This window comes from Phocoena sinus, chromosome 4, assembly GCF_008692025.1.
Source record: "Phocoena sinus isolate mPhoSin1 chromosome 4, mPhoSin1.pri, whole genome shotgun sequence".
Classification (NCBI taxonomy): domain Eukaryota; kingdom Metazoa; phylum Chordata; class Mammalia; order Artiodactyla; family Phocoenidae; genus Phocoena; species Phocoena sinus.
The window spans coordinates 98,937,902-98,954,646 of NC_045766.1; the positions used below are offsets into that span (position 1 = coordinate 98,937,902).

A 16,745-nucleotide genomic window follows, 5' to 3' on the forward strand; every position below is an offset into this window, starting at 1 on the left:
GCAATGACAACAGGTCTTATTGAGCTAGAGATGGGACATGATTTTGGCTGTTGATTGTCTGACTTCTTTCTTTGTGTCCTGCCAATTTCTCTAGTGGATTTCCCCAACTTCCCTAACATTTCTATGTCCAAGCCAATTTTCATTCAATTAACTCATTTCATCTTGCAGCCAAGAGCTCTGGCTCACACAAAAGGAGAAAAGGAAAGACCAGAAAAGGCTACAGAGCAGAGTGTCAGAGAAGCAGGAGGGAACTGGAAAGCTGAGTGTTGGGAACTTAAAGAGAGGAAAATACTCAAGAAGGACAAAGGAAAATACAGTGCCTAAAATGAAATAATTGCTCTGGTAGGATAAGGAGTGAATAGAGATCATTGTGTGTAGGAATTAAGAGAGTTTTTAGTGAGAGCAATTTCCATTTTGGGATAGAGTTGAGGTCGGAGAATAATGAGAAATGAAAAGGAAGCAAATGGCACAGCAGTGAGGAGAATGAAATAAAGTATCTAAGTTGTGGACAACAGTTGACATTTGTTTACCACCGCCCATAGACAGATGCGATATTTTTCCTTATAGAACAATGTCATGAAAGTTTTCAAAAGAGAGGGGAGAGGTCATTGAGATGAGAGTGGGTAGAGAAGTGGAATGGAAAATTTGTGTGGGTGACAAGGAACAACAAAAAACTGGAAGAGACAAACGAACATAGATGAATAAGTGTAGGAAAGACAAGCAAACAGAGAGAGGAAGTATCAGAGGAAGGCTGAAGATGAAATAAGGGGAAAGTCTCAGCGTTTGGAGGATAAATATCTGTCAACTCTGGCTTTAACAGAAGTTGTCAACACAGGGTCACCTTTCTTTTTCGTTTATTAAAAACTCCAAGTTTATTTTCCTATGGAATTAGTGTATTAATTAGAAACTTTCATTTTCTTTTTAGGTTTTTTAATTAAGAATTTTTTTTAAACATCTTTATTGGAGTATAATTGCTTTACAATGGTGTGTTAAAAACTTTCATTTTAATTTTACTTTTTGCTCATAAATATACTAGCATGGCCTCAAAGTTCTTTTCGTATATAAAAGATGCTTTATCTTTGTTATTACTATGATTAGAGCTGACTTTCTTTAGAAATCCTCCTGGTTTGCAATTAAAGCATTTGCTTCTCCACAAGTTTTATTAGTGGAATAAAATTGATCCAAAGACTGGAACTTAATACAGGCAATATAAATAACCAGTGCCAATAACTGCAGTTGTTAAATGTATATTTATTTCGAGTGAACATCCTTCCATGCAATATCAAATCACTAAACATTTCAAAACTTCTCAATTTGATGTGTGGTTAGTTATTAAGTCATAAATCTGAGAAAAGCACTGGAGAAACATTTTCTTCATTTTTCTGTATATATATATGTGTATATACATGTATGTATAACGAAATTATTGTCAGAAGTAGGTGAAAGAATAGAGAGGTTATTATTTAAGTGATTTAACTTAAAATTTAAATCAAATAAATATTTTGAATGCAATTATCAGAAAGATTTCTTATGTAGAAAACATTGACCTAAATCCTTAAACTACTGTTCATTTGTTTAATGTTCTAATTCACCAAAACTTATCCTATAGAGTCATTGTAAGTATGCTAACCAGATGATTGAATATTTAAAGAGTACAATGTGTTCTTAGAGCTATCTTGCTCATCCAGATTTTACTCACAATAATAAAGCATGCAGATTATTCACTATTTTCCATTTTCAACTGGCTATTTTGGTATCTTGTAAATCAAATCAAAATTATTACAAATTTAACAGTATTTTAACTTTCTATGAAAAATTAATGAATATTACAAAAAGCATTCTCTCTTACCTATATCTGTTAGAAATTGTTGAGCTCCTTTCAGTGTTTGGCTTTCTGAAGTAGAAACTAATATAAGAGCACTGCAATGACAATAACACAGGTGACAATTCTTTGCGCACTGATTCACTTTGGAGGCTTCATTATCCAAGCTCAGGAAAATGTTGTTTACATAAGTTTATATAAATTTGTGTTGAACACAAGAGTTAACCAATTGTATAACTGTGTGCTTTTGCCAGAAGAGGAAGGAGTGAAGAACTTAAATTCCCCTGATAGCACCCATTTGATTACCTTTTGGACAAAGCTAAGCTGTTCTGGGCATTGTGGATTTGGACATGTATGAGAAATCCAGGTTGCTGCACGGGGCACCACAGTCTCTGAAATCATAAATGTCAGTCATTGCAGACAGTTCTGGTTTTAACGATAGAAATTACACTTTATGGCACTATTTTCAACCACAGAGGACACTTCTGACATGTTTTTGCAAACTCCAGTTTATCAATAAATGTTGATGCTCTGAGTGCTTTGATCAGTATGGTCTTATCTGAGCTAATCACACATGATTTTAATGAGGCCTAATTTCTAGATTCCTGTCAAGACCCAACCCAAGTAAATTTGTCCTCCTCATGCAAACTGTAGCTCACGTTCCAGACCCATAGCTAACTCCCAACTTTAAGCTGAAATCTGGTGAGAAATCTTACCAAGCAAACGTCTGGGGAAGGAGTAAAGGAAAAACAAAACAAAGGACCACAGTGGGAGACAACCTATAGCAGTGCTTCTCAAACTTTAATGCCTGTGAGTCTCCTGGAGATCTTGTTAAAAAGCAAATTCTGTTTCAGTAGATCAGTGGTGGGGCCTGAGCGTCTTCATTTCCAAGAGATGATGCCTGTGAACAGGTGCCATCCACAGGGTCTTTATCATGGAGAGCCTAGATTATCAGAGAGCCTAGATAATTGGAGAAGCACAGCATAGTAAATGTAGCTGGCTTGCGAAGAGGGATGCAGGGAGGAGCCAGATGGGTCAGGGAGGCCAGCATATAGGGGTAACACAGGGCCTTGGAGGCCAGATCAGGGACTTTGTTCTATACCTTAATTTAAAGGAAAGCTATTGAGGGGTTTAGAAATGATGGTACCATGATGATCAGATTTACCTTTTTTGCATTAACAGAGAAAGTTGTCAGTGTACATTCATTCAGAAAAATAAAACTTAACTTATTTGTGGTATTTTGGTACGATATCTGAGTAACAAAAGAAAATGCTTAGCCTCCACTTGGGACTTGGATGGCTAGGTGGGGGAAAGCAAACAGCATCATTTTAGTAGATTGATTGATCAATTAATCTGCTTCCTTACAATTTTGCTGATGAAAGCCAAAGTAGAGGAGAAAGTAACATAGAAGAGTCGAGTCCTGTGAAAAGTGCACAGAAGAGTGGAGTGGGGAGTATGATGTGCAGAGGTAGCTTCAACATAACCAACACTTGACTAAAATTTACTGCCCTCTTCAATTTTGTATAATTATCTCCTAACTTATTTGGTTGCCTCTCTCTGAGCGCAAAGGCCTGTATTACTGCTTCCACTCTGGGTAGTCTTTTCAGTTTTGGTCATTTTACTAGGTAATATCTCATAGCACTTTCATTTGCATTTCCCTAGTAACTAATTTTATAAAGCATCTTTTTGCATCCTTCTTTGACATCTGTATATCTCTTTTGGTAAAGTGTTCAAATATTTTACCCATTTTTAATTGGTTTAGTTGGTTTTTATTATGAATTTTGAGAGTGCTTCATATATCCTGGAAACAAGCCTTTTATCACACATGATTTGTAAATATTATATCACACTAGTCTGTTACATGGATGACATTGTGCTGATTGGTCTTAGTGAGCAAGAAATAATATTTATTAGTTAGCCATTTGTAGGACAGAGGTGGAAAACAAATCTGACAAAATTTCAGGGGCCTTCTACTTCAGTGAAATTTCTAGGTGTCCAGTGATATAGGGCACGTCAAGAAAACCCTTCTAAGGTGAAGGATAAGTTGTTACACCTGACCCTTCCTGAAACCAAAAGAGAGGCACAACACATAATGTGCCCCTGCGGATTTTGGAGCAGTATTAGCATTATTTGGGTGTGTTACTCCAACCCATTTACCAGCTGCTAGTTTTGAGTGGGTCTCAGAGCAAAAGAAGGCTTTGCAACATGTCTTGGCTTCTGTGCAAGCTGTTCTGCTCTGTGAACCATATCCAGCAGATCCAGTGGAGCCTGAAATGGCAGTGGCAGATGCTTGGAGCCTTTAATAAGCCTCTAGAGGTTGATCACAGTGCAGGCCTTTAGAATGTTGAGCAAAGCACTGCCATCCTCTGTGGATAATTACTGTACTTTAGAGAAACAGCTGTTGGACTGCTAGTGAGCCTTGGTAAAAAATGAACGTTTAACAGTGGGCCACCAATTTGCCATGATACCAGAGCTGCCCTTGACACACTGAATGTTATTTGACCCACTAACCATAAAGTTCAGTGTGCACAGCAGCATTCCTTCATCGAACAGAAGTAGTAGACACTTGATCAAGGCAGGAACAGGTCCTGAAGGCACAAGTAAGTTACATGAAGAAGTGGTTCAAATGCTATTGGCCTCTACTCCTGCTGCAATGGCTTCTGTCTCCCAGCCTGGACCTGTGGTCCTATAGGGAATTCTCTATGATGAGTTGACAGAGAAGAGAAGACTGGGTGGGGCCTGATTTACAGATGGTTCTGCATGGTATGCAGGCACCATCATAAAGTGGACAGCTGTTGCATGACAACTCCTCTCTGTGACATTTAGGAAGGGAAAACCTTACAGTGGGCAGTCCTGCTTCCACCAGGACACACAACAATGCTTCCGTTGAGCTGAAAAGTAGACTGCCCCTTGGTCCCTTTGACTTTACGTTCCTTTGACTCATGAGACAAAGAAGTGAGTTACTGTGCTGGCTGAGGTGATTGATGGCAACTACCAAGAGGAAACTGGACTATTCCACAAAGAGGGTAAGGAAGAGTATGTCTGGAATACAGAAGATACCTTAGGCTATTTCTTAGCATTATCATTCCCATGGTTAAGATCAATGGAAAACTTTAACAGGCCAAACCACATAGTAGTTCTAATGGCTCAGACTCTTCAGGAGTGAACCTTTGGCTTATTCCACAAGGTGAAGAACAATGACCACCTGAGTGAGGTGTTTGCTGGAGGCGAAGAGAATGCAGAATGGGTACTGAAAGAAGTTAGTTAAAATACCAGCAACAATCACATGTCCAGTTACAGATATGAGGTGTAATTTGCCAAGAGATTTCCTTCTTAGTTTGATATGAAAACATTTGTGGGTGTGTATAGCAAACAGCTTTGTTTTCTTTCCACTCTTATTCCCTTATCATGAGACATAAGATGTACTGACTTTATAGTATAATAATTGAGTGTTGTTAATTTGACATCTTAGTATTTGTATTACCAGATATCAAGGAGAATCAATAGTAAACATCACTCAAAGATTTTACCTCCACTCCGGGGAAGAAGTAATACATTTTTGGTTGTACATAGTATAGTTGTATCATGTTAGGTGACCTTGCTATTATCATTATTTAGAAATAGAATAGTTTTAAGATATGTGTATGGGTGCTAAGTTGACAAAAGGTGAACCTGTAATGGTTAATTTTATGTGTCAACTGGTCCGTGGACTGTCTATATATCTAATTAAACATTATTTGGGGGTGTTTCTGTGAGGAAGTTCCAAATTAGTGTGGAATTGGTGGACTCAGTAAAGCTGATGACTCTCCACAGTGTAGCTGGGCATTAGCCAGTCTGGTGTGGGCTTGGATGGAACAAAGAGGCAGAGGAAGGTGGAATTCACTTTCTGTTTGACTGGTTAGCATTGATATTCTCCTGCCCTTGATGATCTGATTCTCAGGACTTCATACTCAAAAAGGAATCTATACAATTGGCCCTACTACCTGAGACCTTTGAAGTAGGACACTGCTGTCCTCACTCTCCAGCTTGCAGAGGGAAAATCATGGAACCTCTCAGACTCCATATCATGTCAGCCAATATCTTATAATAAATGTCTTGGTATAAATATAGATAGATAGATAGATAAATAGATGATAGATATATAGGGAGGTAGTGAGATAGAGAGATAGATTCTCCTGGTTCTGTTACTCTAGACAACCATGACTATAACCAAAACTCACTGTATGTTTAGTGAACATCTTGTTTTATCTTGCAAAGTGAGGGAAATATTATGATGTAACCGTTAGCTATTGCTCTAAATAAGTCTCACTATGAAGGTACCTTTTCAGAAGAGGTAAACGTCACGTACTACAGCATAAGGAATATTGTGTATATGAAGTTGTACTTGAAAGGGGTGATCTAAATGCTGATCTGGCTTGGTAATTAATTTTTAGAAAGGGACAGAGAACCCTCCCATTAACCATATTGAAATTAGACAATGTGGTTTTTATTGGCTATCAATCATGGTTCCCGAGAAAAAATTATTTAAAACTCCACAATACTTCATCCTTTGAAATAGATGCCCTATTTGCATCTTTCTGTCCAAAACTGAAAGGAAAGTATAAATAGAGGGTGCAAACTGTCAAAATATTTTCAGAGTGCTGTTTAAGTAGGGAATAGAGTATATGGAAACTCTGTTTCATCTGATATCTAAATGTCCTAATACTATAACAATTTTGCTTCACTGATTACTTTAAAACAGTGATTATCTTAGCTCAGGCTACTGTAACAGAACATCATAGATTGTGTTGCTTATACCGCCAACATTTATTTCTTACATTCTGGAAGATGGGACGTTCAAGAACAAGGGGCCAGCAGATATTTATTGTACATGGTGAGAGATTGCTTCCTGGCCTAGTAGGCAGCAGCCTTCTCACTTGGCCTTTGCAGGTTGAGTATTCCTGGGGGTGGTGGGGAGGAGTTAGTTCTCTTGCCTCTTTCTCTTCTTATAAGGGCACTAATACCATCATGAAAACCTGACCCTTATGATCTATTCCTACCCTAATTACCTCCTAAAGTCCTCATTCCAAATACCACCACATTAGGGGATTAGTGCTTCAATGTATGAATTTGGGGGGAAATCAACATTCAGTTCACAACAGTAGTTTGCTATGTATAGTCCCAAAACAACAGGATTAGCATGACTGAATTAGAAACTCTAATGATAATGCCCATCAGTCTGTGTTTTCATAAGCTCTCCAGGTGATTCTGATGCCCACTAAATTTTTCAAACCTTTGTTTTAAAAGACCAACAAAAAGAGCTAAAATGAAAGCCTATACCAGAGAGGTTTTGACACTTTCCTAATACTACATGTACTAAGACTACATGCCATAATTAGTCAACAAAACAGACTCTAGTTATACAGTTCTAATTTTGATTTATATTTGTTTGCTTTTGCCCAATCCTAGTTATGTTATTTCTTTGAACACAGTCTAGGATAAAATTATCAACAATCTCCTGAACAGTAGAAGTCTTACTTAGTAGAAGGTATTGGAAGGCAAAGAGAAAAAAACATATGCACATATACATAAAGAGAGATAATTTATTATGTGTTCTTTTCAATCTCCAGGTTAAGAAAATGAATACAACTTCATAATAAAGAATATCTCAAGTATATTATTTGTATTTCCAACAAATGATCTAATCTAGCATCAGCAGTGTCCAGACAACTGGATGAACTTAGCAAAATTATATCATCCTCTAAATCTAAATAACCATTAAACAATACAGATTTCATTTCATAGTTTCTTTTTAAAGGAATCTGCAGAATATCTGGTCCCAAAATGTGGATTTTTCACAGGTGTATCTTTTACCTCTTTACCAACATACCACTGAAATGACAAAAAAATGTACAAATGAATAAATCTATAACAGAAGTGAATGAGATCACATCATTTGAGTAGGGATTTTGGTAATTTCTGGAAGGCATAAAGTAGTTGAGATTGTACTGAAGATCAATACAGAGCAGAGGAATCTGTAGACTAGATGTCTACAAGAGAAGGCTTCAAGGAAGTCTGCACTTCTGATAGGCCTCCAACTGTCTGTTCTGTACTCAGCAACCTAAATTAAGATGTGATGGGTTATACACCCACTCATATACTCATAGCTTGACACCAGACTTCTCATTCAAAGAAAAATTCTTTAGGAAACAGTGCTAATGATGGCAGAAGAAATACATACCGCTGCCTATACTTTCAGTTAGTCTTTGGGTCATGACAATGTATGAAGAAGCAAAAATCTAAATAATTGAAGGAATCCATCTAAACAATGGAAACCTTATACAGTAATGAAAATCATTGAACTATGTACATATGCAATAACAATTATCCTTTTTTATTCTTTTTAATTTTTTTAAATTGAAGCATAGGTGATTTACAATGTCATGTTAGTTTCAGATGTACAGCAAAGTGATTCAGTTATACATATATATGTATCTATTCTTTTTCAGATTCTTTTCCCCTATATGTTATTACAAAATATTGAGTAAAGTTCTCTGTGCTATACAGTAGGCCCCTGTTGGTTATCTGTGCTATACATAGTAGTGTGTATATGTTGATCCCAAACTCCTAACTTATCCCTCCACCACCTTCCCCTTTGATAACCATAAGTTTATTCTCTATGTCTTTGGGCCTATTTCTGTTTTGTATATAAGTTCATTTGTATCATTTTTTAAAAGATTCCACATATAAGCGATATCATATGATATTTGTGTTTCTCTGTCTGGCTTACTTCACTTAGTAGGTAATCTCTAGGTTCATGCATGTTCTGCAAATGGCATTGTTTCATTCTTTTGTGCGGCTGAGTAATATTCCACCGCATATATTATACCACATCTTCTTTATCCATTCATCCATTGATGGACATTTAAGTTGCTTCCATGTCTTGGCTATTGCTACAATGAACATTGGGGTGCATGTATCATTTTAAGTCATGTTTTTCTCCAGATATATGCCCAGGAGTGGGATTGCAGGATCATATGGTAGCTCTATTTTAATGGAACAGGATAAAAAGCCCAGAAATAAATCCACACACCTATGGTCAATTAATCTATGACAAAGGAGGCAATAATATACAATGGAGAAAAGACAGTCTCTTCAATAAGTGGTGCAGAGAAAACTGGTCAGCTACATGTAAAGCAATTAAATTAGAATATTCTCTAACACCATACACAAAAATAAACTCAAAATAGATTAAAGACCTAAATGTAAAACCAGTTACTATAAAACTCTTAAAGGAAAACATAGGCAGAACACTATTTGACATAAATCACAGCAATATTTTTTTGGATCCACCTCCTAGAGGAATTGAAATAACAAATAAACATATGGGACCTAATTAAACTTAAAAGCTTTTGCACAGCAAAGGAAACTATAAACAAACCAAAAAGACAACCTACAGTATGGGAGAAAATGTTTGCAAACAATGAGACTGACAAGGGTTTAATCTCCAAAATATACAAACAGCTCATATAGCAAAATATCAAACAAACAAACAGCACAATCAAAAAATGGGCAGCAGACCTAAATAGACATTTCTCCAAAGAAGATATACAGATGGCCAAAAGGCACATGAAAATATGCTCAGCATCGCCAATTATTAGAGAAATGCAAGTCAAAACTACAATGAGGTATCACCTCACACCAGTCAGAATGGCCGTCATCAAAATGTCTACAAATAATAAATGCTGGAGAGGGTGTGGAAAAAAAGGAACCCTCCTGCAGTGTTGGTGGGAACGTAAATTGATACAGCCACTATGGAGAACAGTATGGAGTTTCCTTAAAAAAAAAAAAAAAAGACTCTTTAGGGAGAAACAGTAAAAGCAACTGGAATATGATGAATGCATTCCCTTTTTGGGACATAGGGGGATGTCTCAGAGGAGTAAAAAGAAGGCAGATGACCTGGTCTAATCTTGTGACTCGCACTTCCAGGAATATAGAGTAATGATTTTTGTTTTAAATAATTATATGTCTTGCATCTTTAAACCAAACCTCTGATTAAGGGCTTCTCCCTGATATTTTATCATACTCTATCCCAGGAACCGATCCTACTGATAATATTTTCAATTGTCATGAAAGAAATTTAAGAAAGTGAGCTGGCATGCAGCAGCCGTGCCAGGTCCAGTAATTTCCCTGGGCTCATTACCGGGTTGAAAAAGAGTGATGCACTCTTACTGTCTTCTATGTATGTGAGCTGTCAGATCATTTTAAGTTTATAAATATTTTGTGAATACTTATTTAGGAGCTCATGTGAGTAAGCCACTGTGCTATCTACTACAAAAGACAGAAGGATTTCTAAATTGTAATTTAAAAGAGTTTGTAGGCCAAAAATATTATTATACGAGGCCAAGTGTGACCAAGAAGAATAAATAAACTGCTAAACATTTGAGATGAGTGAGCATTCCTATTATCTTTGAGGTACACTGGAAAAACATCGCAGAAGCTGTAAAATTTGAGAGAGATGTTGAGGAAATGATACCTTTTCAATTTTAAATGAAAATAGAGAAGTTGGGTGGGGAGGATTCTCTGTGGAGAGACCTGTGTGAGCAAAAGCATGAACCTGAGAGAGAGAGGTTTGTCCGGAAAGCTTTCAGTAACTCAGTTTGGGTATAATGTAGAGTCCACAGGAGAATTGTGGAGGAAGAGCCTTCAGAGTTAAAGCAAGGTTTTATTTGAATGCTGGGATGAACATATGCAGGGTGAAATATGAAGAAAGAAAGAGAGAAGAAAGAAAAAAAAGAAAGAAAAGAAAGAGAAAAAGAAAGAAGAAAGAAGAAAGAAAGAAAGAAAAGAGAAAGAAAGAAGGAAGGAGGAAGGAGGGAGGGAGGGAGGAAGGAAGGAAGAAGTCTGTATATATAGATATATATGCATATATATTTACTTGTATTTATATACCATATAATCTTAACATAAATGAAGAAATAATCATAATGCATATGTACGTATACAGCTCTAGATACATTTCCCATATATGTGAAAAATCTGGTAGCAATGACAATCTATTAAAAGTTATTGAAGAAAGATATCATGTAATCAGAGTCCTGTTTATAAAGGTTAATCCTGCAGGTATGTTTGGAAAGGAAAAGAATATCAACAGGATGGAAGGGGTAAATAACAGAGGTCAGTAGTTTTGAGGGTTAGGACCTGAGTGGTATGGAATGTGTATGGAATTTAAGTGTCAGGAGAGGAAAGGCAAAATGGCTCTGAAAATGGATCGCTTATTATACTTGAATAGTATGACATGTGAGGAGAGCAACCTTTCAAGGACTTTTAGAGCATGAAACAGCCAAATTCTTGCTCATTTTCAAGTATTTCTCAGCTACCCACTGGGAACTATGGAATCATATCATCTTAACATTATTTGAGCTTTGATAATATGCATTTAAAGCCCCTTGTTGTCAACAACACATTTGAATAACTTTTACATACTACTGATCTCTTTATCTTACAAACTTCTTTCTTTCTTTCTTTCTTTTTTTTTTTTTGCTGTATGCGGGCCTCTCACTGTTGTGGCCTCTCCCGTTGCGGAGCACAGGCTCCGGACGCGCAGGCTCAGCGGCCATGGCTCACAGGCCCAGCCGCTCCGCGGCATGTGGGATCTTCCCGGACCGGGGCACGAACCCGTGTCCCCTGCATCGGCAGGCGGACTCTCACAGTAAAAGTTATATATCATGTTGTAATTACAGAAGGTTAATCTGAATAAAAATCCTATATGAATAAAGGCATGTAGGACACCACCTACAAATGATGAGACGAACAGTCGCATACATAGTCTATTGGTCATAATCACTGGGTAAATAAAGGGTTGCATATGGCCACATAGCGATCATATGCCATACTTTCCAAGAGAAAACATTCCGTGGTTGCACTGACTGTAAAGGGAAAAAATTGTACCATGCATTCAGAGAGAAATATCATCTTACTCTTGGAGGAGAAGTTGACCAGCATCTTGGGGGTCACTATGGATGATACTGAAGTATCCACAAAAGCCAAACTCCCGAGGAATAAGTACATGCGGGTGTGAAGTTGAGAGTCATTCCAGATGAGAGCAATAAGACCAAGGTTCCCCACAATGGTGATGAGGTATATCACCAGGAATACCAGGAACCAGGGGATTTGCCACTCCTGTTGATATGAAAATCCTGAGAAAAAAAACTCTGTCAGCAATGTTGCATTTTCCTTTTCCATATCTTCACTGGATGTCCCCTGAAATAAAATGCAATAAATATAAAAATAACATTCACTATGGATTTATGAATTGAAAACTTGTAAAGTGGAGTCGAAATCATACTCCTATCAGAATGCCCTTTTAATTTCATAAAATATCACTATATAAACTGGGGGATTTGAAGAAATGCCACTCAATATGATAATTTCAGTTCAAATAATGTGCAGAAATTAATAGATTTATATAAAAGAGACATTCTAACCATTTGCTAAATTTGTGGGGACCTGATAGTGTGGTAGGGAAATTCTGAGTCTGGGACATGGATTATTAGTCAAGGGAATAGATGTTTAAGGGATCTGGATTATAAAATGAATTGAATGCCACGTGAAGGATCATGAACTCTTTGCCTCAGGTAATATGTATATACTGAAAATTTTCAAGACAGGGAGAGGCCTCAGAAAGTATTTTAAATTAATTTTTTGTCAGCACAGAAAATAGGTGTCATGGAGGGAAAGCCGGAGTCAGGGATACTATTCAGGAGATATTGCTATTTATTGTCCAATGGTTTTCTAACCAGATTATACATCAGAATTGATTGTGGAGCTTTTTATGCAGAATATACATTGTGAGACATTACTGTAGAAATTAATTCAGTGGGTCAAGATTCAGTTCTAGGAATCTGTACTTTAAAAAATGCTCCACAAATGCATGTGTAGTGCCTAGTCCGTTGGTGATATAACTTTGGTTGTCATGAGGAAGACAGAGAGATAGATGCAAAAGAATTCAAAATGCAGAGACACTAGGACCTTGTGACATTAGATGTGAAAGGGGTGGTCAGTGAAGGAGAGAAGAGTCACTTGGTGACTGGCTAGATGGACATCAAAAGTTGAAATCAAGATCTCAGCTGCAGTGGCCAGTTTGTGGAGAGAGCATCCTCTGAACATCAAGATGAGATGTACTTAGTAATATGAGTCTACAAATGGCTTAATAGAAGTAATGTCTTAGGAGTTTTGGGGGTAGCTGAAGGCATATTTATTGATAACCTATCCATTGAAGAGTATGCATAAGAAGAAGAAGGGCACAGAAAGAAACTTGAGGAACTTATATTAAAGAGGTTACACAGTGAATACTCAGCATATATTAGATAGCCAACATCTGATCCCCTTTTCTCCCACATAGTCGTGGTGGCTGGTAGAGGGTATCACCCATTCAAGAAGCCAAAAGATGATAGCCATAATGACCTATATGGGAATAGAATCTAAAAAGAGTGGTTATATGTATATTTATAACTGATTCACTTTTCTGTACAGCAGAAACTAACACAACATTGTAAACCAACTATACTCCAATAAAAAATTAATTAAAAAAAAAAGAAGCCAAAAAACTAGAAACTGACTTTCCCATTCCCCTTGCACATAGAGTGAGGGAACTTTACCTAGATTTGTCAAATCAAATCCACAAAACCTACATTTGGAATAAGAAGAGAGAGAGAAAAAAAATGTACCGGGACAAAAGAGAATATTGGTTGCAAAGACAGCAATATCAAGACTCCAGCAAACGCATCCTGCATCCACAACCATGGCACTGTGAGTGTGAGCTGGCATTCCAACCTCAACAGGAGTGGCAGCAGGTCTCATTGAGCTGGTGTTGGGCCATGATTTGGGCTGTTGATTAGCTCCTTTGGTTCCTTCTCTTCCTGATCATTTTTTCACCTGATTTCTCCATTGTCTCGTGCATTTCTTTGTTAGAGCCATTTCCATTCAATTAACTCATTTCCTGTGGCAACCAAGAGGCCTGGTTCACAGCAGAGAAAGGCTAGGGTGAGACCAGAAAAGGATACTGAGCTGAGAAGCAGGAGGGAGACTGGAAAACTGAGTGTTATGAACTTAGAGAAAAGATATTCAAAATGAACGAAGAGAATGATGTGTCAAATGCCAAAATAAATGGTCTAGTAGGACAAAGGGTGATCAGATTTCACTGAGTGTGGAAATTAAGGGACTTTTAGTGGCCTTAGTGAGAGCAGTTTGCATTTTGTGATTGAGTTAAGGCCAGAGAATAATGAGAAGTGAAAGGGAAACAAGTGGGTGGAAGGATTTGGAGTACTCCACGAAAGGTGGAGAACCATTGACATTTTCCTACTTCTCCTAGACACATATGGGTTTTTTTTTCCTCTAGAACATTTTAATGAAAGGTTTTAAAAGAGAGGAGAGTAAGGAGTTGAGAGGAGAAAGGGAACAGGAAAAGTGGGAAGATAATGTGTGTTGGTGAAAAGAAAACAGCGGGGAGATAACAGATGGAAAATATCAGAGACATAGATGGATAAGTATAGGAAAGACAAGCCAAAGTAGAGCTGAGAAGGAAGTATCTGAGAGAGCAAATGTCCAAGAAAAGCTGAAGAGGAAATATAGGTATGCCCCGCTTTTCAAAAGTTTGCTTTACCACCACTTCTCTTTTATGAACGAACTATATTAATAATTGTTTTCACTAACCAAAAGAGATCCGAAAAGGATTTTTGCTATTACCAATAAAAGGCAAAAACAGTGTTCAGCATTTCTTTTGCAGCAAGCAGCTATAGAGACAACACACACCCCCAGCAGCCAGAATGGCCCCACCAAGCTCCTTCCCTGGGAACTACATTTATCATTATCAGCATCAAGCCATCATATCTTTGAACTGTGTCTGTATCTGTGCTTTGTCTTGATTTATTTTGTCCGTCTGTTAGGAAGATGTGTCTTAAGTTAATAGCTTCTTCTCTTTATGCCATTTCAGCTTTTAAAAGGTTTCATAGGAATGTTCTACTTTCAGATAGCAAGGGAAACCTGTAAAGGGAAAGGGTCAGAGACTTGGGGGTGAGTGTTTTAACTCTGGTGTTCCCTAAGGTTGTCTCTCCTGAATCTATTTTTTTATGCAAAGTTTATTTTCCTCTAGAATTTGTATATGAAAAGGAGACTTCTGGGCTTCCCTGGTGGCGCAGTGGTTGAGAGTCCACCTGCCGATGCAGGGGACGCGGGTTTGTGCCCCGGTCTGGGAGGATCCCACATGCCGCGGAGTGTCTGGGCCTGTGAGCCATGGCCGCTGGACCTGCGCATCCGGAGCCTGTGCTCCACAGCGGGAGAGGCCACAACAGTGAGAGACCCGCGTACCGCAAAAAAAAAAAAAAAAGAAAAAAGGAAAAGAGCCTTCTATTTTAAATTGTATCTTACAAATTGTGTGTTGTTAATAAATATATTGGCACTGACAGAAAGTTCTTTCCATATTTAAAATTACTTTCTCTCTGTTATTAGAGTAATTAGAACTCACCTTATCTAGAAATCCTGCTCACTTAACTTGAGAGCACTTTACTCTCCACCAATTGTGGGCTTTTTAGTTTTGGGGGGAGAATCAAAAACTGATCCCAAACTGGGTCTTGAATATAGGTGATATAAATAATGAACATCAAGAATTTCAGTTGTTAAGTAGATTTTTATATGAAATTTCCTTCCTTCTCTTCAATCCCAATCTCTAAGTAATTGAAAGTTCTCAAATTTATTTTGTGTGTGGGTACTTATTAATTCATAAATGCTGGAAAACGTAGTGGAGAAACATTGTCTATATATTTCCTAACATATATATATGATTTATATACTTTTTTCATTTATATTCTAATACATGTATATATTTCTATGCCATATGTACAAAATATTCAATAAAATTGTTCTCATAAGTATGTGAAGGAATACAGGAATTAATATTTAAGTGATTTACCTTAAAAGTTTTAATCAGTTAACTAATCAGAGTGGGTCTTTTTGTCAGAAAGCTGTAAATGATTTCTTATATAAGAATCATATGACCTGAAACATTAAACCCAATTTAAAATTATTTAACTTTCTGGTTCACCAGAATTTACCTTATAAATCTTTATAGTTATGTTAACAAAATAATAAAACATCATTAAATTAAAGGGAACAATTCTGTCTTACAGCTATTTTACATGTCTAAATTTTAATCACAAAAGTAAAATACACAATTAATTTACTTTTTTTCATTTCTACGTGGCTATTTTGACATCTTATGAACCCAATCTAAAATTATTATAAACAGTATTTTAATTTTTATATAAAGAATATTATACAAATCATTTCTGTCTTACCCATATCTTATGAGAAATTGTGGATATCCTGTCAATACATTAGGCTTTCTCTACAACAGCACAGAAATGACAATAACATAGGAAGCAATTCTTTGCACACTGATTCATTTTGGAGACTTCCCAAGTTCAAGAAATTATAGTTTATATTAATTTGCTTTGAACAGAAGGGTCAACCAATTATACAACTGTGTACTTTTGCCAGAAGAAGGAGGACTGAAGAACTAAAATTCCCTTGATACCCCCTGCAAGGATTCCCTTTAGGGCAAAGCTAAGCATTTACTGGGCACTGTAGACTTGGACATGTATGAGAAAGGCAGGTTGTCCCATGGGGCATCATAGGCTCTGAAATTATAAACATCAATCATTGTAGATAGTTCCAGTTTTAACAGTAGAAACCACACTTTATGCCATTACTTTTCACCACAGATGACACATCTGATATGTTTATGAAAACTTCAATTTATCTATGAATTTTGTTGCTCTGCTTAGTACCCTATTGTCTGAGCTAATCATACATGATTTTAATGAGGTCAAAGTTCTAGACTCCCTTCAGGAGTGAACCCCAAGTAAAGTTGTCCTCCTCATGCAAA

General features: G+C 37.0%; 1 protein-coding gene across 1 annotated transcript; it reads right to left on the bottom strand.

The window, feature by feature from the left end:
* Positions 1 to 2,672: 2,672 nt before the first annotated feature.
* LOC116752677 (olfactory receptor 5H1-like) lies at positions 2,673 to 12,067 on the bottom strand. The gene is given in 4 exon segments (XM_032629430.1): positions 2,673 to 2,765; positions 4,334 to 4,410; positions 11,507 to 11,656; positions 11,659 to 12,067. Coding segments are annotated over 4 exon segments (708 nt in total). The 5' UTR covers positions 12,047 to 12,067.
* Positions 12,068 to 16,745: the final 4,678 nt, after the last annotated feature.